Source organism: Eutrigla gurnardus, assembly GCF_963514095.1.
Source record: "Eutrigla gurnardus genome assembly, chromosome: 12".
Taxonomy (NCBI): Eukaryota; Metazoa; Chordata; class Actinopteri; order Perciformes; family Triglidae; genus Eutrigla; species Eutrigla gurnardus.
The window spans coordinates 26633118-26654238 of NC_139926.1; the positions used below are offsets into that span (position 1 = coordinate 26633118).

The 21121-nt window shown below is 42.3% G+C and overlaps 5 protein-coding genes across 7 annotated transcripts in view; all 5 read left to right on the forward strand.

Moving 5' to 3' along the window:
- LOC311022285 (collagen alpha-3(VI) chain-like) overlaps nt 1-21121 on the forward strand; it is a 152913-nt gene that overhangs the window by 20050 nt on the left and 111742 nt on the right. The gene's annotated exons all lie outside the window — the stretch shown is intronic.
- Nucleotides 1470-21093, forward strand: LOC311022109 (collagen alpha-3(VI) chain-like; the record flags this gene model as incomplete). The annotated part of the gene is made up of 7 exons (XM_084023139.1): nt 1470-1574; nt 3507-3570; nt 4288-4386; nt 7126-7719; nt 7946-8545; nt 20548-20793; nt 21068-21093. The coding sequence occupies 7 exons, from the start codon at nt 1470-1472 to the stop codon at nt 21091-21093; spliced, it is 1734 nt and encodes a 577-aa protein (XP_083879265.1).
- On the forward strand, nt 4445-7012 carry LOC311022110 (collagen alpha-3(VI) chain-like; the record flags this gene model as incomplete). The annotated part of the gene is made up of 5 exons (XM_084023140.1): nt 4445-4452; nt 4545-5211; nt 5431-6043; nt 6269-6871; nt 7008-7012. 5 exons carry the CDS (start codon nt 4445-4447, stop codon nt 7010-7012), a joined length of 1896 nt encoding a protein of 631 aa, XP_083879266.1.
- On the forward strand, nt 8737-15276 carry LOC311022111 (collagen alpha-3(VI) chain-like; the record flags this gene model as incomplete). The annotated part of the gene is made up of 9 exons (XM_084023141.1): nt 8737-8743; nt 8802-9395; nt 9621-10220; nt 10476-11069; nt 11296-11895; nt 12151-12744; nt 12970-13569; nt 13825-14418; nt 14645-15276. 9 exons carry the CDS (start codon nt 8737-8739, stop codon nt 15274-15276), a joined length of 4815 nt encoding a protein of 1604 aa, XP_083879267.1.
- On the forward strand, nt 15452-20271 carry LOC311022112 (collagen alpha-3(VI) chain-like; the record flags this gene model as incomplete). Its single annotated transcript, XM_084023142.1, has 6 exons — nt 15452-16076; nt 16327-16436; nt 17702-17765; nt 18021-18235; nt 18551-18614; nt 20237-20271. The coding sequence occupies 6 exons, from the start codon at nt 15452-15454 to the stop codon at nt 20269-20271; spliced, it is 1113 nt and encodes a 370-aa protein (XP_083879268.1).

The window sequence follows — 21121 nt, forward strand, 5'->3', positions numbered from 1 at the left end:
CTCAATATCTGTATGTATTTAGTGGTGGGAGATCAGGGGATGATGTCAGAGGACCAGCAGAGTCGCTCAAGGAAAATGGGATAAAGACTTTTACTATTGGAACAAAGAATGCTGATACGTTGGAAATGCAAACCATCTCTTTCACGCCAGCACATTATTATCATGTGACAAACTTTAACAACCTGCAAAGCATACGGCCATCGGTGGAAGCCACATTGCGGGGTGCTCAAGAAACAACTGAATTTCCAACTGTTATTGGTAAGATGTGGGGGAAAAAAAAAAATTAGAGATGTTATCTACATGGACATAAAAGTAGTTTGTATAATACACGTATATAAAATGTTTCTGTCTAAAGCAAAAATTTTGGTTTTGTAAAATGTTTGTTTGTCCATTTCAGACACTTCCACAATTGCAGAATTAGAGCTCCAAAGGGCCGATATTGTTTTTCTCCTTGATGGATCTGATGATATGCAAGCAAGTGAAAGACAAATTTTGGATTTTGTCAGAGAGCTTGTCGAGCAACTAGAAATTGGGCCAACCAAAGTACAAGTTGCTTTGATTCAGTACAGCACGGAGCCCTCTACTGATTTCCTCCTGAACACACACTCACTGAAAGAAGATGTTTTAAGCCATTTGAGCAATGTAAACCTGAAAGGAGGGTTCACTGTGAACACAGGTGTTGCCCTTGATTTTGTGCGGAACAATGTGCTCACTGCTTCATCTGGAAGCAGAGCCCAGCAGGGAGCCCCACAGATACTGATACTCTTAAGTGGGAGAAAGTCAGAAGATGATGTCTTAGGGCCTGTGGACAGACTGAGAAATGCTGGAATCATCCTTTTCAGTGTCGGAGTGAATGATGCAGATAGACTGGAAATGAAGCAATTAGCACACAGTCCTAGAGCAGAGTATTTTATCAAGGAGGTTTCCGACTTTCCTCTTGTGAAACAGCAGTTGCTCTCAGGCATTGCATCTCAAACAGACACTGTCAGCCCTGGTGTAGGTGAGTGAAAACAAGTAATAATTCATTTTACTTGACTTAATCTCAAATGAATCCAAAGTTAATAGGTACATAAAGTCTCTATATATTAAAACCCTGTAAATATCAATTAAATCATCAGTGATCAGATTTCTATGGAATTGTTAACTAACACAATTTGCATGGTTGTTGACTTTTCTAGGTTCAAGCACCAGTACAGATAGAGATATTGTCTTTCTCATTGATGGATCTGATTATGTCAGGAGTCGATTCCCTGCCATACGGAGATTTGTTGCAAATATTGTTGACAGCTTTGACTTCAACCACGGAAAAGATAAAGTTGCTGTTGTACAGTATAGCAACAATGCTGAAGTCATTTTCAATCTGAATACTTACAACACAAAAGTTGATGTTCTGAAGCAAATCACTGACTTAAAGCCAAAAGGTGGAAGGCCTCAGTATATCGGAGCAGCACTGCAGTTTGTGAGCGATAATGTCTTTGTTTCAAGTGCTGGAGGTCGACATCATGAAGGTGCCAAACAGATACTTGTCATCATGGCTGGTGGAAGATCTAGAGATGCTCCGCAAGGCCCAGCAAGTACGCTGAAGGCTGCAGGGGTGATCGCATTTGCAATTGGATCAAGAATGTCAAATTCAGCTGAGATGCAAGTCATGTCCTCTGACCCAAAATATGCTTACTCAATCCCTGACTTTGTAAATCTCCCTGATATTCAACAAAGTTTGATGAGTCATCTTACTCAAATGGGGGTTGAGGAGGAAATTAAAGCAGGTAAGAATTAAGATTATTTGAATAATAATTTAAAATGAATCACTTAACAGGTGTTAATATATTAAAACTGATTAACATCATACAAATTCTATGTACTTTTGTTAACAGAGCAAAGTGATGAACAGGGAAGAGACATAGTTTTTCTTTTGGATGGATCTGATAATACCAGAGATGGATTTTCATCCATTCAAGATTTCCTGTACAAAGTAATAGAAAGATTAAGTATTGGACAAAATGAAGACAGAGTTGCTGTGATTCAGTTCAGCAATGTGGCAATAGCCAATTTCTTTTTGAATTCATTCATGAGGAAAGAAGATGTCCTAACAGCTGTCAGAAGGCTCTCACACAAAGGAGGAAGACCACTGCTAACTGGTGCAGCTCTAAAATATGTGAAAGAAAATGTATTCACAGCTGCCTCGGGCAGCAGATACACTGCAAATGTGCCACAAATTCTTGTTGTTTTAAGCAGTGGACCATCGAGTGACAGTGTGGATTTGCCTGTTGCCTCTCTAAGAGAAACCAATGTCACAATACTAACCATTGGCATAAAAAACTCTGACCACAAGGAAATGGAGAAGATATCACATGACCCAACTTACACTTTATCTGTGTCTGAAGTTGCTGAACTTCCAAATATACAGGAACAAGTTGTTGCTGCAATTAAAGATAAAACAATGAAAGAAATGGGTAAGAATAACAGAATAGATACTGCATGATTCCGTTCACACGTATGTAAACAGTTTATTCCAATACCATGTTCAATTTGCCATTTTAACCATGATCAAGGGTGATAGTGTATGGTGTTTCCCCCTCCAGAATACTCAACACAGACCTAGTATCCTAGAATACACTAATGCTGTATAGATACTAAGAGAGTGGATTGCACTTTTACTTGACTCATTAATATCTGTGTCGATATCTTACCAACAACAATGTCATGGTTTGGTTTAAAAATAGGCATGTTGTCTTGGCTTGACATTGTTGTTGAAAGACTGGAGAAGAACATACAGATTACGAATGGTTCCCTATGCTTTGGAATTTAAAGGCTTATTTCTAAATCATTGTAGGAATCTAATTCCACTGTATTAAAGTATATTTCACAAAGTTCAGGTCAGCCAGTGCAACTTTGACAAAACACTTGTGCCACCTTGAGGTAATCTTTGACCCATGAACCTAAATATGTCTCGAATTCTATGTTTCCTAGTGGAGAGGCAGCCAAAAGGAAGGGATGTTGTGTTCTTGTTGGATGGATCTGAAGGTACTACAACTGGATTCTCAGCTATGCGAGACTTTGTCCAAAGAGTAGTAGAGAACCTCAGTGTGGATGACAAGAAAGACCGTGTCTCAGTGGTTCAGTACAGCAGTGATCCAACTGTCCAGTTCTATCTGAACACATACAAAACAAAAGGCGAGATCCTTGACACTGTCAGAGGTTTGAGGCCCATAGGTGGAAGACCTCTCAAAACTGGAGCAGCTCTCCAATACTTGAAGGACAATGTCTTCACAGCTTCTGCCGGAAGTAGACGCCTGGAAGGAGTTCCACAACTCCTAATATGGCTAAGTGGTGGACCATCCTCTGACAGTGTTGATGCACCAGCCTCCGCTCTCAAACAGCTGGGTGTCTTGACCTTTGGAATTGGAACCAGGAGCTCTGATAGCAGAGAACTGGAGAAGATATCCCATGATGCCAATTCGGTTCTCTCTGTGTCTGAATTCACTGACCTTCCCCGTATCCAACAGCAACTTCAGTCATCATTGGAGGCCGTGGTTGTTGATGTCACAACAGAATCACCAACTGTACTTGGTATGTTGACAAGCACCACCTTGAATTCACTGAAATAATTTGTACATTAGCTGTTCAGCAAAATATGTGCATTTGACAAAGAGAAGTGGTGTGCTACCATATAGATTTAACTTGTAGAGGGCAGTCCAAGGTGCTTGGAATGAGAAAGCCCACCACTTTATGATTATTACACAGTCCTACCTTTAAAATGGTTTGTATTTCTTTCTTTGTGTCTTTTCTCAGTTGAAACTAACAAAAAGGATATTGTATTCCTGTTGGATGGTTCTGATGGCACAAGAAATGGCTTTCCTGCCATGCGTGATTTTGTTGAGAAAGTTGTGGAGAAACTTAATGTGGGCGAAAACAAAGACAGTGTCTCTGTAGTCCAGTACAGCAAAGATGCAGAAGTCCATTTTTACCTGAAGACATACATTAAAAAAGAGGATATTATTGATTCAGTAAGAGGTCTGAGGCATAGGGGAGGCAGACCTCTCAACACCGGGGCTGCCCTCCAATACGTCAGAGAAAACATCCTAACGAGCTCCTCTGGGAGTCGGCATCTGCAAGGTGTTCCACAGTTGGTGATCCTGCTAAATGGTGGAAAGTCTTTTGACAATGTAGATACACCAGCATCTGTTCTCAAACAACAGGGCGTCTTTGTGATTGGCATTGGGACAAGGAACTCTGACAGTGGAGAGCTGCAGAAAATATCATATTACCCTAATTACACTCTATCAGTGTCTAGGTTTTCTGACCTACCCAGTGCTCAAGCACAGCTCTTGTCTCTGATGACCACAGCACTAGTGAGGGCCACGCCCATGACACCTACAGTAGCTGGTAAGAAAATAAATGCATTCCATTATATTGAAAGAATGGAAATTGGGATGTGAACAAGATGTTCAGGTCAGCCAGTGCCACTATGATGAAACAGTTGATTCAACATGAATGATATAAATCTGTAAACCTTATGGTTAGCTTTATCTGACTTTGCACAGGAACCAATTGACTTATGAACCTAAATATGTTTTACATTCTATTTCCCTAGTGGAGAGACAGGCAAAAAGAAGGGATGTTGTGTTCTTGTTGGATGGATCTGATGGTACTAGAGGTGGATTCCCAGCTATGCGAGACTTTGTACAAAGAGTAGTGGAGAACCTCAGTGTGGATGACAAAAAAGACCGTGTCTCAGTGGTCCAGTACAGCAGAGATACAGCTATCCAATTTTATCTGAACACATATGGAACAAAAACTGAGATCCTTGATAGTATCAGAGGTTTGATACACAAAGGTGGAAGACCACTCAACACTGGAGCAGCTCTCCAGTACTTGAGGGATTATGTTTTCGCCGATTCTGCCGGAAGCAGGCGCCTGGAAGGAGTACCTCAGGTCCTGATATTGCTAAGCGGTGCACGGTCTTCTGACAGTGTTGATGCACCAGCCTCTGCTCTCAAACAGCTGGGTGTCTTGACATTTGCAATTGGAAATAAGAGATCTGATAGCAGAGAACTGGAGAAGATATCCCACAATCCTAGTTCTGCTCTCTCCGTGTCTGTATTCACTGAACTTCCCCGTATCCAACAGCAACTTCAGTCCTCCTTGGAGGCTGTGGTTATTGACGTGACTCCAGAATCACCAACTTTAATTGGTATGTTAAAAAGTATGGTCTCTTGTTGGCCTGAATGGCTACTTAACTTGTTTACCCAACAGTGACGGAAATACTACCATACCTGTTAAGTTCCATTTGTGCATTTCTAAGTAAGTTGTGTTGTGTCTCCCTACAGTTTGAAATTGAAATAGGCAGTGCTAGGTGCTTGGAATGAGAAAACCCACCACTTTATGAATAGTACAAAAGTGTACCTTTACAAAGGTTAATATTTTAAGTCTTACTGTCTTTTCTCAGTTGAACCTCCCAACAAGGATATTGTATTCCTTCTGGATGGATCTGATAGCACAAGGAATGGCTTCCCTGCCATGCGCGATTTTGTTAAGAGGGTTGTGGAGAAGCTAAATGTGCGAGAAAGCAAAGACCGTGTCTCTGTAGTCCAGTACAGCAAAGATGCAGAGGTCCATTTTGACCTGAAGACATACACAAAAAAAGAGGAAATTGTTGATTCAGTAAGAACGCTCAGACACAGAGGAGGTAGTCCTCTCAACACCGGGGCTGCCCTCCAATATGTCAGAGAAAACATCCTAACGAGCTCCTCTGGGAGTCGGCATCTGCAAGGTGTTCCACAGTTGGTGATCCTGCTAAATGGTGGAAAGTCTTTTGACAATGTAGATACACAAGCATCTGCTCTCAAACAACAGGGCGTCTTTGTGATTGGCATTGGGACAAGGAACTCTGACAGTGGAGAGCTGCAACAAATATCATATGGCCCTAATTACGCTCTATCAGTGTCTAGGTTTTCTGATCTACCAAGTGTTCAAGCACAACTCTTGTCTCTGATGACAGTAGTACCAGTCAGGGCCACGCCCATGACACCTACAGTAACTGGTAAGAAAGTGAATAAATACATTCTATTATCTTGGAAGAATGCAAATTGGAATTCGAAAATATTGATTTCATGAAGTTCAGGTCAGCCAGTGCCACTATGATGAAACAGTTGATCCAACATTAATAAAGTAAATCTGTAAACCTTACGGTTAGCTTAATTTGACTTTTGCACAGGAACTAATTGACACTTGTACCGAAATATGTCTCAAATTCTATGTTCCCTAGTGGAGAGACCGGCAAAAAGAAGGGATGTTGTGTTCTTGTTGGATGGATCTGAAGGTACTAGAACTGGATTCTCAGAAATGCAAAACTTTGTCCAAAGAGTAGTAGAGAACCTCAGTGTGGATGACAAGAAAGACCGTGTCTCAGTGGTCCAGTACAGCAGAGATACAGCTATCCACTTTTATCTCAATACATATGGAACAAAAACTGAGATCCTTGACAGTATCAGAGGTTTGATACACAAAGGCGGAAGACCAATCAACACTGGAGCAGCACTCCAGTACTTGAGGGATTATGTTTTCACAGATTCTGCCGGAAGCAGGCGCCTGGAAGGAGTTCCTCAGGTCCTGATATTGCTAAGCGGGGCACGGTCTTCTGACAGTGTTGATGCACCAGCCTCTGCTCTCAAACAGCTGGGTGTCTTGACATTTGCAATTGGAAATAAGAGATCTGATAGCAGAGAACTAGAGAAGATATCCCACAATCCTAGTTCTGCTCTCTCCATGTCTGTATTCACTGAACTTCCCCGTATCCAACAGCAACTTCAGTCCTCCTTGGAGGCTGTGGTTATTGATGTCACCACAACAGAATCACCAACTGGAATTGGTATGTTGACAAACATGGTCTCTTGTTGGCCTGAATGGCAACTTAACTTGTTTACCCAACAGTGAGGGAAATACTACCATACCTGTTAAGTTCCATTTGTGCATTTCTAAGTAAGTTGTGTTGTGTCTCCCTACAGTTTGAAATTGAAATAGGCAGTGCTAGGTGCTTGGAATGAGAAACCCCACCACTTTATGAATAGTACGAAAGTGTACCTTTACAAAGGTTAATATTTAATTCTTACTGTCTTTTCTCAGTTGAACCTCCCAACAAGGATATTGTATTCCTTCTGGATGGATCTGATAGCACAAGGAATGGCTTCCCTGCCATGCGTGATTTTGTTAAGAGGGTTGTGGAGAAGCTAAATGTGCAAGAAAGCAAAGACCGTGTCTCTGTAGTCCAGTACAGCAAAGATGCAGAGGTCCATTTTGACCTGAAGACATACACAAAAAAAGAGGAAATTGTTGATTCAGTAAGAACGCTCAGACACAGAGGAGGTAGTCCTCTCAACACCGGGGCTGCCCTCCAATATGTCAGAGAAAACATCCTAACGAGCTCCTCTGGGAGTCGGCATCTGCAAGGTGTTCCACAGTTGGTGATCCTGCTAAATGGTGGAAAGTCTTTTGACAATGTAGATACACAAGCATCTGCTCTCAAACAACAGGGCGTCTTTGTGATTGGCATTGGGACAAGGAACTCTGACAGTGGAGAGCTGCAACAAATATCATATGGCCCTAATTACACTCTATCAGTGTCTAGGTTTTCTGATCTACCAAGTGTTCAAGCACAACTCTTGTCTCTGATGACAGTAGTACCAGTGAGGGCCACGCCCATGACACCTACAGTAACTGGTAAGAAAGTGAATAAATACATTCTATTATCTTGGAAGAATGCAAATTGGAATTTGAAGATATTGATTTCATGAAATTCAGGTCAGCCAGTGCCACTATGACAAAACAGTTGATCGAACATTAAAAATAGCCAATCTGTAAACCTTATGGTTAGCTTAATCTGACTTTTGCACAGGAACCAATTGACACTTGTACCGAAATATGTCTCAAATTCTATGTTCCCTAGTGGAGAGACAGGCAAAAAGGAGGGATGTTGTGTTCTTGTTGGATGCATCTGAAGGTACTAGAACTGGATTCTCAGAAATGCAAAACTTTGTCCAAAGAGTAGTAGAGAACCTCAGTGTGGATGACAAGAAAGACCGTGTCTCAGTGGTTCAGTACAGTAGAGATACAGCTGTCCACTTTTATCTCAACACATATGGAACAAAAACTGAGATCCTTGACAGTATCAGAGGTTTGATACCCAAAGGCGGAAGACCACTCAACACTGGAGCAGCACTCCAGTATTTGAAGGATAATGTTTTTACGGATTCTGCCGGAAGCAGGCGTCTGGAAGGAGTTCCTCAGGTCCTGATATTGCTAAGCGGTGCACGGTCTTCTGACAGTGTTGATGCACCAGCCTCTGCTCTCAAACAGCTGGGTGTCTTGACATTTGCAATTGGAAATAAGAGATCTGATAGCAGAGAACTGGAGAAGATATCCCACAATCCTAGTTCTGCTCTCTCCGTGTCTGTATTCACTGAACTTCCCCGTATCCAACAGCAACTTCAGTCCTCCTTGGAGACTGTGGTTATTGACGTGACTCCAGAATCACCAACTTTAATTGGTATGTTAAAAAGTATGGTCTCTTGTTGGCCTGAATGGCTACTTAACTTGTTTACCCAACAGTGAGGGAAATACTACCATACCTGTTAAGTTCCATTTGTGCATTTCTAAGTAAGTTGTGTTGTGTCTCCCTACAGTTTGAAATTGAAATAGGCATTGCTAGGTGCTTGGAATGAGAAAACCCACCACTTTATGAATAGTACGAAAGTGTACCTTTACAAAAGGTTTATATTTTAATTCTTACTGTCTTTTCTCAGTTGAACTTCCCAACAAGGATATTGTATTCCTTCTGGATGGATCTGATAGCACAAGGAATGGCTTCCCTGCCATGCGCGATTTTGTTAAGAGGGTTGTGGAGAAGCTAAATGTGCAAGAAAGCAAAGACCGTGTCTCTGTAGTCCAGTACAGCAAAGATGCAGAGGTCCATTTTGACCTGAAGACATACACAAAAAAAGAGGATATTGTTGATTCAGTAAGAACGCTCAGACACAGAGGAGGTAGTCCTCTCAACACCGGGGCTGCCCTCCAATATGTCAGAGAAAACATCCTAACGAGCTCCTCTGGGAGTCGGCATCTGCAAGGTGTTCCACAGTTGGTGATCCTGCTAAATGGTGGAAAGTCTTTTGACAATGTAGATACACCAGCATCTGCTCTCAAACAACAGGGCGTCTTTGTGATTGGCATTGGGACAAGGAACTCTGACAGTGGAGAGCTGCAACAAATATCATATGGCCCTAATTACGCTCTATCAGTGTCTAGGTTTTCTGATCTACCAAATGTTCAAGCACAACTCTTGTCTCTGATGACAGTAGTACCAGTCAGGGCCACGCCCATGACACCTACAGTAACTGGTAAGAAAGTGAATAAATACATTCTATTATCTTGGAAGAATGCAAATTGGAATTTGAAAATATTGATTTCATGAAGTTCAGGTCAGCCAGTGCCACTATGATGAAACAGTTGATCCAACATTAATAAAGTAAATCTGTAAACCTTACGGTTAGCTTAATTTGACTTTTGCACAGGAACTAATTGTCACTTGTACCGAAATATGTCTCAAATTATATGTTCCCTAGTGGAGAGACCGGCAAAAAGAAGGGATGTTGTGTTCTTGTTGGATGGATCTGAAGGTACTAGAACTGGATTCTCAGAAATGCAAAACTTTGTCCAAAGAGTAGTAGAGAACCTCAGTGTGGATGACAAGAAAGACCGTGTCTCAGTGGTCCAGTACAGCAGAGATACAGCTGTCCACTTTTATCTCAATACATATGGAACCAAAACTGAGATCCTTGACAGTATCAGAGGTTTGATACACAAAGGCGGAAGACCAATCAACACTGGAGCAGCACTCCAGTACTTGAGGGATTATGTTTTCACAGATTCTGCCGGAAGCAGGCGCCTGGAAGGAGTACCTCAGGTCCTGATATTGCTAAGCGGTGCACGGTCTTCTGACAGTGTTGATGCACCAGCCTCTGCTCTCAAACAGCTGGGTGTCTTGACATTTGCAATTGGAAATAAGAGATCTGATAGCAGAGAACTAGAGAAGATATCCCACAATCCTAGTTCTGCTCTCTCCGTGTCTGTATTCACTGAACTTCCCCGTATCCAACAGCAACTTCAGTCCTCCTTGGAGGCTGTGGTTATTGACGTGACTCCAGAATCACCAACTTTAATTGGTATGTTAAAAAGTATGGTCTCTTGTTGGCTTGAATGGCTACTTAACTTGTTTACCCAACAGTGAGGGAAATACTACCATACCTGTTAAGTTCCATTTGTGCATTTCTAAGTAAGTTGTGTTGTGTCTCCCTACAGTTTGAAATTGAAATAGGCAGTGCTAGGTGCTTGGAATGAGAAAACCCACCACTTTATGAATAGTACAAAAGTGTACCTTTACAAAGGTTAATATTTTAAGTCTTACTGTCTTTTCTCAGTTGAACCTCCCAACAAGGATATTGTATTCCTTCTGGATGGATCTGATAGCACAAGGAATGGCTTCCCTGCCATGCGCGATTTTGTTAAGAGGGTTGTGGACAAACTAAATGTGCGAGAAAGCAAAGACCGTGTCTCTGTAGTCCAGTACAGCAAAGATGCAGAGGTCCATTTTGACCTGAAGACATACACAAAAAAAGAGGATATTGTTGATTCAGTAAGAACGCTCAGACACAGAGGAGGTAGTCCTCTCAACACCGGGGCTGCCCTCCAATATGTCAGAGAAAACATCCTAACGAGCTCCTCTGGGAGTCGGCATCTGCAAGGTGTTCCACAGTTGGTGATCCTGCTAAATGGTGGAAAGTCTTTTGACAATGTAGATACACCAGCATCTGCTCTCAAACAACAGGGCGTCTTTGTGATTGGCATTGGGACAAGGAACTCTGACAGTGGAGAGCTGCAACAAATATCATATGGCCCTAATTACGCTCTATCAGTGTCTAGGTTTTCTGAACTAACCAGTGTTCAAGCACAACTCTTGTCTCTGATGACAGTAGTACCAGTGAGGGCCACGCCCATGACACCTACAGTAACTGGTAAGAAAGTGAATGAATACGTTTTATTATCTTGGAAGAATGCAAATTGGAATTTGAAAAAATTGATTTCACGAAGTTCAGGTCAGCCAGTGCCACGATGACAAAACAGTTGATCGAACATTAAAAATAGCAAATCTGTAAATCTTATGGTTAGCTTAATCTGACTTTTGCACAGGAAGCAATTGACATATGAACCTAAACATGTTTTATATTCTATGTTCCCTAGTGGAGAGACAGGCAAAAAGAAGGGATGTTGTGTTCTTGTTGGATGGATCTGATGGTACTAGAGTTGGATTTCCAGCTATGCGAGACTTTGTCCAAAGTGTAGTAGAGAACCTCAGTGTGGATGACAAGAAAGACCGTGTCTCAGTGGTCCAGTACAGCAGAGATACAGCTATCCACTTTTATCTCAACACATATGGAACAAAAACTGAGATCCTTGACAGTATCAGAGGTTTGATACACAAAGGCGGAAGACCACTCAACACTGGAGCAGCACTCCAGTATTTGAGGGATTATCTTTTCACAGATTCTGCCGGAAGCAGGCGCCTGGAAGGAGTTCCTCAGGTCCTGATATTGCTAAGCGGGGCACGGTCTTCTGACAGTGTTGATGCACCAGCCTCTGCTCTCAAACAGCTGGGTGTCTTGACATTTGCAATTGGAAATAAGAGATCTGATAGCAGAGAACTAGAGAAGATATCCCACAATCCTAGTTTTGCTCTCTCCGTGTCTGTATTCACTGAACTTTCCCGTATCCAACAGCAACTTCAGTCCTCCTTGGAGGCTGTGGTTATTGATGTGACTCCAGAATCACCAACTTTAATTGGTATGTTAAAAAGTATGGTCTCTTGTTGGCCTGAATGGCTACTTAACTTGTTTAACCAACAGTGAGGGAAATACTACCATACCTGTTAAGTTCCATTTGTGCATTTCTAAGTAAGTTGTGTTGTGTCTCCCTACAGTTTGAAATTGAAATAGGCAGTGCTAGGCGCTTGGAATGAGAAAACCCACCACTTTATGAATAGTACAAAAGTGTACCTTTACAAAGGTTTATATTTTAAGTCTTACTGTCTTTTCTCAGTTGAACCTCCCAACAAGGATATTGTATTCCTTCTGGATGGATCTGATAGCACAAGGAATGGCTTCCCTGCCATGCGTGATTTTGTTGAGAAGGTTGTGGAGAAACTAAATGTGCAAGAAAGCAAAGACCGTGTCTCTGTAGTCCAGTACAGCAAAGATGCAGAGGTCCATTTTGACCTGAAGACATACACAAAAAAAGAGGAAATTGTTGATTCAGTAAGAACGCTCAGACACAGAGGAGGTAGTCCTCTCAACACCGGGGCTGCCCTCCAATATGTCAGAGAAAACATCCTAACGAGCTCCTCTGGGAGTCGGCATCTGCAAGGTGTTCCACAGTTGGTGATCCTGCTAAATGGTGGAAAGTCTTTTGACAATGTAGATACACCAGCATCTGCTCTCAAACAACAGGGCGTCTTTGTGATTGGCATTGGGACAAGGAACTCTGACAGTGGAGAGCTGCAACAAATATCATATGGCCCTAATTACGCTCTATCAGTGTCTAGGTTTTCTGATCTACCAAGTGTTCAAGCACAACTCTTGTCTCTGATGACAGTAGTACCAGTCAGGGCCACGCCCATGACACCTACAGTAACTGGTAAGAAAGTGAATAAATACATTCTATTATCTTGGAAGAATGCAAATTGGAATTTGAAAATATTGATTTCATGAAGTTCAGGTCAGCCAGTGCCACTATGATGAAACAGTTGATCCAACATTAATAAAGTAAATCTGTAAACCTTACGGTTAGCTTAATTTGACTTTTGCACAGGAACTAATTGACACTTGTACCGAAATATGTCTCAAATTATATGTTCCCTAGTGGAGAGACCGGCAAAAAGAAGGGATGTTGTGTTCTTGTTGGATGGATCTGAAGGTACTAGAACTGGATTCTCAGAAATGCAAAACTTTGTCCAAAGAGTAGTAGAGAACCTCAGTGTGGATGACAAGAAAGACCGTGTCTCAGTGGTCCAGTACAGCAGAGATACAGCTGTCCACTTTTATCTCAATACATATGGAACCAAAACTGAGATCCTTGACAGTATCAGAGGTTTGATACACAAAGGCGGAAGACCAATCAACACTGGAGCAGCACTCCAGTACTTGAGGGATTATGTTTTCACAGATTCTGCCGGAAGCAGGCGCCTGGAAGGAGTTCCTCAGGTCCTGATATTGCTAAGCGGTGCACGGTCTTCTGACAGTGTTGATGCACCAGCCTCTGCTCTCAAACAGCTGGGTGTCTTGACATTTGCAATTGGAAATAAGAGATCTGATAGCAGAGAACTAGAGAAGATATCCCACAATCCTAGTTCTGCTCTCTCCGTGTCTGTATTCACTGAACTTCCCCGTATCCAACAGCAACTTCAGTCCTCCTTGGAGGCTGTGGTTATTGACGTGACTCCAGAATCACCAACTTTAATTGGTATGTTAAAAAGTATGGTCTCTTGTTGGCTTGAATGGCTACTTAACTTGTTTACCCAACAGTGAGGGAAATACTACCATACCTGTTAAGTTCCATTTGTGCATTTCTAAGTAAGTTGTGTTGTGTCTCCCTACAGTTTGAAATTGAAATAGGCAGTGCTAGGTGCTTGGAATGAGAAAACCCACCACTTTATGAATAGTACAAAAGTGTACCTTTACAAAGGTTAATATTTTAAGTCTTACTGTCTTTTCTCAGTTGAACCTCCCAACAAGGATATTGTATTCCTTCTGGATGGATCTGATAGCACAAGGAATGGCTTCCCTGCCATGCGCGATTTTGTTAAGAGGGTTGTGGACAAACTAAATGTGCGAGAAAGCAAAGACCGTGTCTCTGTAGTCCAGTACAGCAAAGATGCAGAGGTCCATTTTGACCTGAAGACATACACAAAAAAAGAGGATATTGTTGATTCAGTAAGAACGCTCAGACACAGAGGAGGTAGTCCTCTCAACACCGGGGCTGCCCTCCAATATGTCAGAGAAAACATCCTAACGAGCTCCTCTGGGAGTCGGCATCTGCAAGGTGTTCCACAGTTGGTGATCCTGCTAAATGGTGGAAAGTCTTTTGACAATGTAGATACACCAGCATCTGCTCTCAAACAACAGGGCGTCTTTGTGATTGGCATTGGGACAAGGAACTCTGACAGTGGAGAGCTGCAACAAATATCATATGGCCCTAATTACGCTCTATCAGTGTCTAGGTTTTCTGAACTAACCAGTGTTCAAGCACAACTCTTGTCTCTGATGACAGTAGTACCAGTGAGGGCCACGCCCATGACACCTACAGTAACTGGTAAGAAAGTGAATGAATACGTTTTATTATCTTGGAAGAATGCAAATTGGAATTTGAAAAAATTGATTTCACGAAGTTCAGGTCAGCCAGTGCCACGATGACAAAACAGTTGATCGAACATTAAAAATAGCAAATCTGTAAATCTTATGGTTAGCTTAATCTGACTTTTGCACAGGAAGCAATTGACATATGAACCTAAACATGTTTTATATTCTATGTTCCCTAGTGGAGAGACAGGCAAAAAGAAGGGATGTTGTGTTCTTGTTGGCTGGATCTGATGGTACTAGAACTGGATTTTCAGATATGCGAGACTTTGTCCAAAGAGTAGTAGAGAACCTCAGTGTGGATGACAAGAAAGACCGTGTCTCAGTAGTTCAGTACAGCAGAGATCCAACTGTCCAGTTCTATCTGAACACATACAAAACAAAAGGCGAGATCCTTGACACTGTCAGAGGTTTGAGGCCCATAGGTGGAAGACCTCTCAAAACTGGAGCAGCTCTCCAATACTTGAAGGACAATGTCTTCACAGCTTCTGCCGGAAGTAGACGCCTGGAAGGAGTTCCACAACTCCTAATATGGCTAAGTGGTGGACCATCCTCTGACAATGTAGATACACCAGCATCTGTTCTCAAACAACAGGGCGTCTTCGTGATTGGCATTGGGACAAGGAACTCTGACAGTGGAGAGCTGCAGAAAATATCATATGACCCTAATTCCGCTCTATTGGTGTCTGAGTTCACTGACCTTCCCACTGTCCAAAAACAGCTCTCCTCTCTAATGACCACAGCATTAGTGAGGGCCACGCCCATGACACCTACAGTAACTGGTAAGAAAGTGAATGAGTTTTACATTCGATGAACATGGAATAATGCAAATTGGGATATGAAAAATTTTATTTCACTAATTTCAGATTGGACAGTCCTACTTTCACAAAACAGATGTGCCACAAATAATATAGCGAATTTGTAAACCTTAAGGTTAGCTTTCTTTATCTGACTTTTGGACAGGAAACCTTTGGCATATGAACCTAAATATGTTTCACATTCTATGTTCGCTAGTAGAGAGACAGCCAAAAAGAAGGGATGTTGTGTTCTTGTTGGATGGATCTGATGGTACTAGAGGTGGATTCTCAGCTATGCGAGACTTTGCCCAAAGGGTAGTAGAAAACCTCAGTGTGGATGAGAAGAAAGACCGTGTCTCAGTGGTTCAGTACAGCAGAGATCCAGCTGTTCACTTTTATTTGAACACACACATGGCAAAAACTGAGATTCTTGACAGTATCAGAGGATTGAAACACAAAGGCGGAAGACCACTCAAAACTGGAGCAGCTCTCCAATACTTGAAGGACAATGTCTTCACGGCTTCTGCTGGAAGTAGACGCCTGGAAGGAGTTCCACAGGTCCTGATATTGTTAAGTGGTGCACCATCCTCTGACAGTGTTGATGCACCAGCCTCTGCTCTCAAACAGCTGGGTGTCTTGACCTTTGCAATTGGAACCAAGAAGTCTGACAGCAGAGAATTGGAGAAGATATCTCACAATGCCAATTCTGCTCTCTCTGTGTCTGTATTTACTGACCTTCCCAGTATCCAACAGCAACTTCAGTCATCATTGGAGGCTGTGGTGATTGATGTCACAACAGAATCACCAACTGTACTTGGTATGTTGACAAGAACTACCTCTTGCTGGTCTGAAAGGCTACCTGACTTGTTTAACCTACACTCAGGGAAATAGCACAATACATGTCAAGCTCAACATCTGCATTTCAAAAGATGTGGTGTTGCGCTTCATACGAGTTTACAAATAGGCAGTGCCAGGTGCTTTTCGAAAAGATAGTCTACTGCTTAATGATTACTACACAACGGTACATTTGTAAATGTTCATTTTTTTTGCTTAATGTATTTTCTCAGTTGAAACTGCAAAAAAGGATATCATATTCCTGTTGGATGGTTCTGATGGCACAAGGAATGGCTTCCCTGCCATGCGTGATTTTGTGGAGAAAGTCGTGGAGAAACTCAATGTGGGCGAAAACAAAGACCGTGTCTCTGTAGTCCAGTACAGCAAAGAGGCTGATGCCCATTTCTATTTGAAAACATATACCTCAAGAGAGGATATTTTAGAGTCGGTCAGAAGGCTGACACACAGAGGAGGCAGTCCTCTCAACACCGGGGCTGCCCTCCAATACGTCAGAGAAAACATCCTAACGAGCTCCTCTGGGAGTCGGCATCTGCAAGGTGTTCCACAGTTGGTGATCCTGCTAAATGGTGGAAAGTCTTTTGACAATGTTGGTACCCCTGCCACTGTTCTCAAACAACAGGGCGTCTTTGTGATTGGCATTGGGACAAGGAACTCTGACAGTGGAGAGCTGCAGAAACTATCATATGGTCCTAATTTCAGTCTAACAGTGCCTGATTTCAATGACCTAACCAGTGTTCAAGAACAGCTCTTGTCTCTATTGAGTACAGTGCTAGTGAGGTCCACGCCAACTGTAACTGGTAAGAAAGTGACTTACAATTATAATCGATGATCATGGGATAATCTACATGCATTATATATAAAACTATATAAGTATAGTTCACTGACTACAGGTCAGCCAGGGCCACTTTGAGTGTTCACAAAGTTAAAGTCAAACTTAACACTATTAAGAACAACTTTGTAAAGTTAAAAGTTGGCTTTCATTATCCAACTTTTCCCATATGAAAAGTTTGCCATATGAACCTAAATATGTTTCACATTCAATGTTCCGTAGTGGAGGGACAACCCAAAAGAAGAGATGTTGTGTTCTTGTTGGATGGATCTGATGTTACAAAAGCTGGATTCCTAGCTATGCAGGATTTTGTCCAAAGAGTAATTGAGAGCCTCAGTGTGGATGACAAGAAAGACCGTGTCTCAGTGGTTCAGTACAGCAGAGATCCAACTGTCCAGTTCTATCTGAACACATATGGGACAAAGGCAGAGATACTTGACGCTGTCAGAGGTTTGAGGCCCATAGGTGGAAGACCTCTCAAAACTGGAGCAGCACTCCAATACTTGAAGGACAATGTCTTCACAGCTTCTGCTGGAAGTAGACGCCTGGAAGGAGTTCCACAACTCCTAATATGGCTAAGTGGTGGACCATCCTCTGACAGTGTTGATGCACCAGCCTCTGCTCTCAGACAGCTGGGTGTGTTGACCTTTGGAATTGGAACCAGGAGCTCTGATAGCAGAGAACTGGAGAAGATTTCCCACGATGCCAATTCTGTTTTCTCTGTGTCTGAAGTCACTGACCTTCCCCGTATCCAACAGCAACTTCAGTCCTCCTTGGAGGCTGTGGCTATTGAAGTGCCCTCTGAATTCCCAACTTTAATTGGTATGTTTAAAATCAGGGTCTTTTGCTTGCCTGGAAGGCCACCTGACTTGTTTCCATGAGAGTGAGGGAAATAGCACAGTACATGTTAAGCTACATCTTTGCATTTGAGAAGAGGTGGTGGTGTGCTATTCTAACATTTAAAATTGAAGTAGGCACCCCTAGGTTCTTTCAAAAAGATAACCCACTGCTTCATGATTAGTGTATAAGTGTACCTTTCCAAAGGTTCATATTTTTTGTGTTATTGTGTGTTCTCAGTTGAAACTGCCAAAAAGGATATAGTTTTCCTTCTGGATGGTTCTGAAAGCACAAAAAAGGGCTTCCCTGCCATGCGTGATTTTGTTGAGAAAATGTTGGAAAAACTCAATGTGGGAGAAAACAAAGTCCGTGTCTCAGTGGTTCAGTACAGCAAAGATGCAGCTGTCCATTTCTATCTGAACACATACAAAAGAAAAGCAGAGATCATTGACACTGTCAGAAGATTGAGCCACAAAGGTGGAAGACCCCTCAAAACTGGAGCAGCTCTCCAATATTTGAAGGACAATGTTTTCAGAGCTTCTGCCGGAAGTAGACGCCTGGAAGGAGTTCCACAACTCCTAATATGGCTAAGTGGTGGAAGATCTTCTGACAGTGTTGATGCACCAGCCTCTGCTCTCAAACAGCTGGGTGTCTTGACCTTTGGAATTGGAACCAAGAGGTCCGATGGCAGACAACTGCAGAAGATATCCCACAATGCCAATTCGGTTTTCTCTGTGTCTGAATTCACTGAACTTCCCCATATCCAACAGCAACTTCAGTCCTCCATTGAGGCTGTGGCTATTGAGGTGCCCCCTGAATCCCCGACTTTAAGTGGTATGTTTAAAATCATGCACTTTTGCTGGCCTGGTAGGCTACCTGACTTTTTTCACCTACTATGAGGGAAATATATTACAAGTGCAATACATCTTAAGCTCCATCTTTGCATTTGACAAGAGGTGGTGGTGTGCTATTCTAACATTTAAAATTAAATTAGGCAATGCTAGGTACTTTAAAAAAGATATCCCATTGCTTCATAATTAGTGTTTAAGCTTGTGTTGGCAAAGGTTAATATTTTTTGTCTTAATCTGTTTTCTCAGTTGAAACTGCCAAAAAGGATGTCGTTTTCCTTCTGGATGGTTCTGATAGCACAAGGAATGGCTTCCCTGCCATCCTTGATTTTGTTGAGAAAGTTGTAGAGAAACTCAATGTGGGTAAAAACAAAGACCGTGTCTCTGTAGTCCAGTACAGCAAAGATGCAGAAGTCCATTTCGATCTAATATCATACAACACAAAAGAGGAAATTGTGAACTCAATAAGAGGGCTGAGACACCGCGGAGGCAGACGCCTCTACACTGGGGCAGCCCTCAATTACGCCAGGGATGTCTTGACAAACTCTCCTGGGAGTAGGTACCTGGAAGGTGTTCCACGGATGGTTATACTGCTAAATGGTGGAAAGTCTGTTGACAATGTTGATATCCCAGCCTCTGCTCTCAAACATCAGGGCATTTATGTGGTTGGCATTGGGACAAGGAACTCTGACAGTGGAGAGCTGCAGAAAATATCATTTAACCCTAATTACACTTTATTAGTGTCTGAGTTCACTGACTTGCCCAGTGTCCAAGAACAAGTCTTGTCTCTAGTGAGCGCAGTGGTAGTGAGGGCCACACCCATGGAGCCAACAGTAACTGGTAAGATAGTCACTGACTTTAACATTTGAAGATAATGAAATTGTGAATATTGAACTGTCTAAATGCCTGAATCCCTATGTTCAGGTGAGACAGTGCCACTTTGATAAAACAGTTATCCCACTATTATTAAGAGTATATTGGTAGACCTTGAGGTTCGCCTTCATCATCTGACATTTAAAAAGAAATGTATTATATATGACCATGAAATTGTTTCACATACTATGTTCCCTAGTGCAAAGGCAGACAAAAGGAAGGGATGTTGTGTTCTTGTTGGATGGATCTGATGGTACAAGAACTGGATTCCCAGCAATGCAAGACTTTGTCCAAAGAGTAGTAGAGAACCTCAGTGTGGATGACAAGAAAGACCGTGTCTCAGTGGTTCAGTACAGCAGTGATCCAACTGTCCAGTTCTATCTGAACACATACAAAACAAAAGGCGAGATCCTTGACACTGTCAGAGGTTTGAGGCCCATAGGTGGAAGACCTCTCAAAACTGGAGCAGCTCTCCAATACTTGAAGGACAATGTCTTCACAGCTTCTGCCGGAAGTAGACGCCTGGAAGGAGTTCCACAACTCCTAATATGGCTAAGTGGTGGACCATCCTCTGACAGTGTTGATGCACCAGCCTCCGCTCTCAAACAGCTGGGTGTCTTGACCTTTGGAATTGGAACCAGGAGCTCTGATAGCAGAGAACTGGAGAAGATATCCTTCGATGCCAATTCTGTTTTCTCTGTGTCTGAATTTACTGACCTTCCCCGTATCCAACAGAAACTTCAGTCCTCCTTGGACACTGTGGTTATTGACCTGACACCTGAATCACCAACTTTAATTGGTATGTTTAAACTTGCTGGCCTTGAGGGCTATCTGACTTGTATCACCTATAGTGAGGGAAATAAGGCAGTACATGTTAAGCTCCATTTTTACATTTGAGGAGTGGTGGTGGTGGGCTTTTCTTACATTTTAAAATTGAGGTAGGCACTTATAGGTGTCGTCAAAAAGATAAGCCACTGCTTCATTGTTAGTGCATAAGCCTGACTTTGCAAAGGTTTAATTTTTTTTGTCTTAATCTGTTTCCTCAGTTGAAATTGCCAAAAAGGATATTGTATTCCTGTTGGATGGTTCTGATGGCACAAGGAATAGCTTCCCTGCCATGCGTGATTTTGTTGAGAAAGTTGTGGACAAACTCAATGTGGGAGAAAACAAAGACCGTGTCTCTGTAGTCCAGTACAGCAAAGATGCAGAAGTCCATTTCTTTCTGAAAACATATACCAAAAAAGAGGACATTTTGGATTCAGTCAGAGGGCTAAGGCACCGAGGAGGCCAACGTCTCTACACAGGGGCAGCCCTCAATTATACTAGGGAAAATGTATTCACAAGTTCCTCTGGGAGTAGGCACCTGCAAGGTGTTCCGCAGATGTTGATTTTACTAAATGGTGGAAAGTCTTTTGATGGTGTAGTTATCCCAGCCTTTGCTCTCAAAAGGCAGGGGATCTTTGTGGTTGGAATTGGGACAAGGAACTCTGACAGTGGAGAGCTGCAAAACATATCATATGGCCCTAATTACACTTATACAGTGTCTGAGTTCACTGACCTCCCCAGTGTCCAAGAACAAGTATTTTCTCTAATGACCACAGCACTAGTGAGGTCAACGGT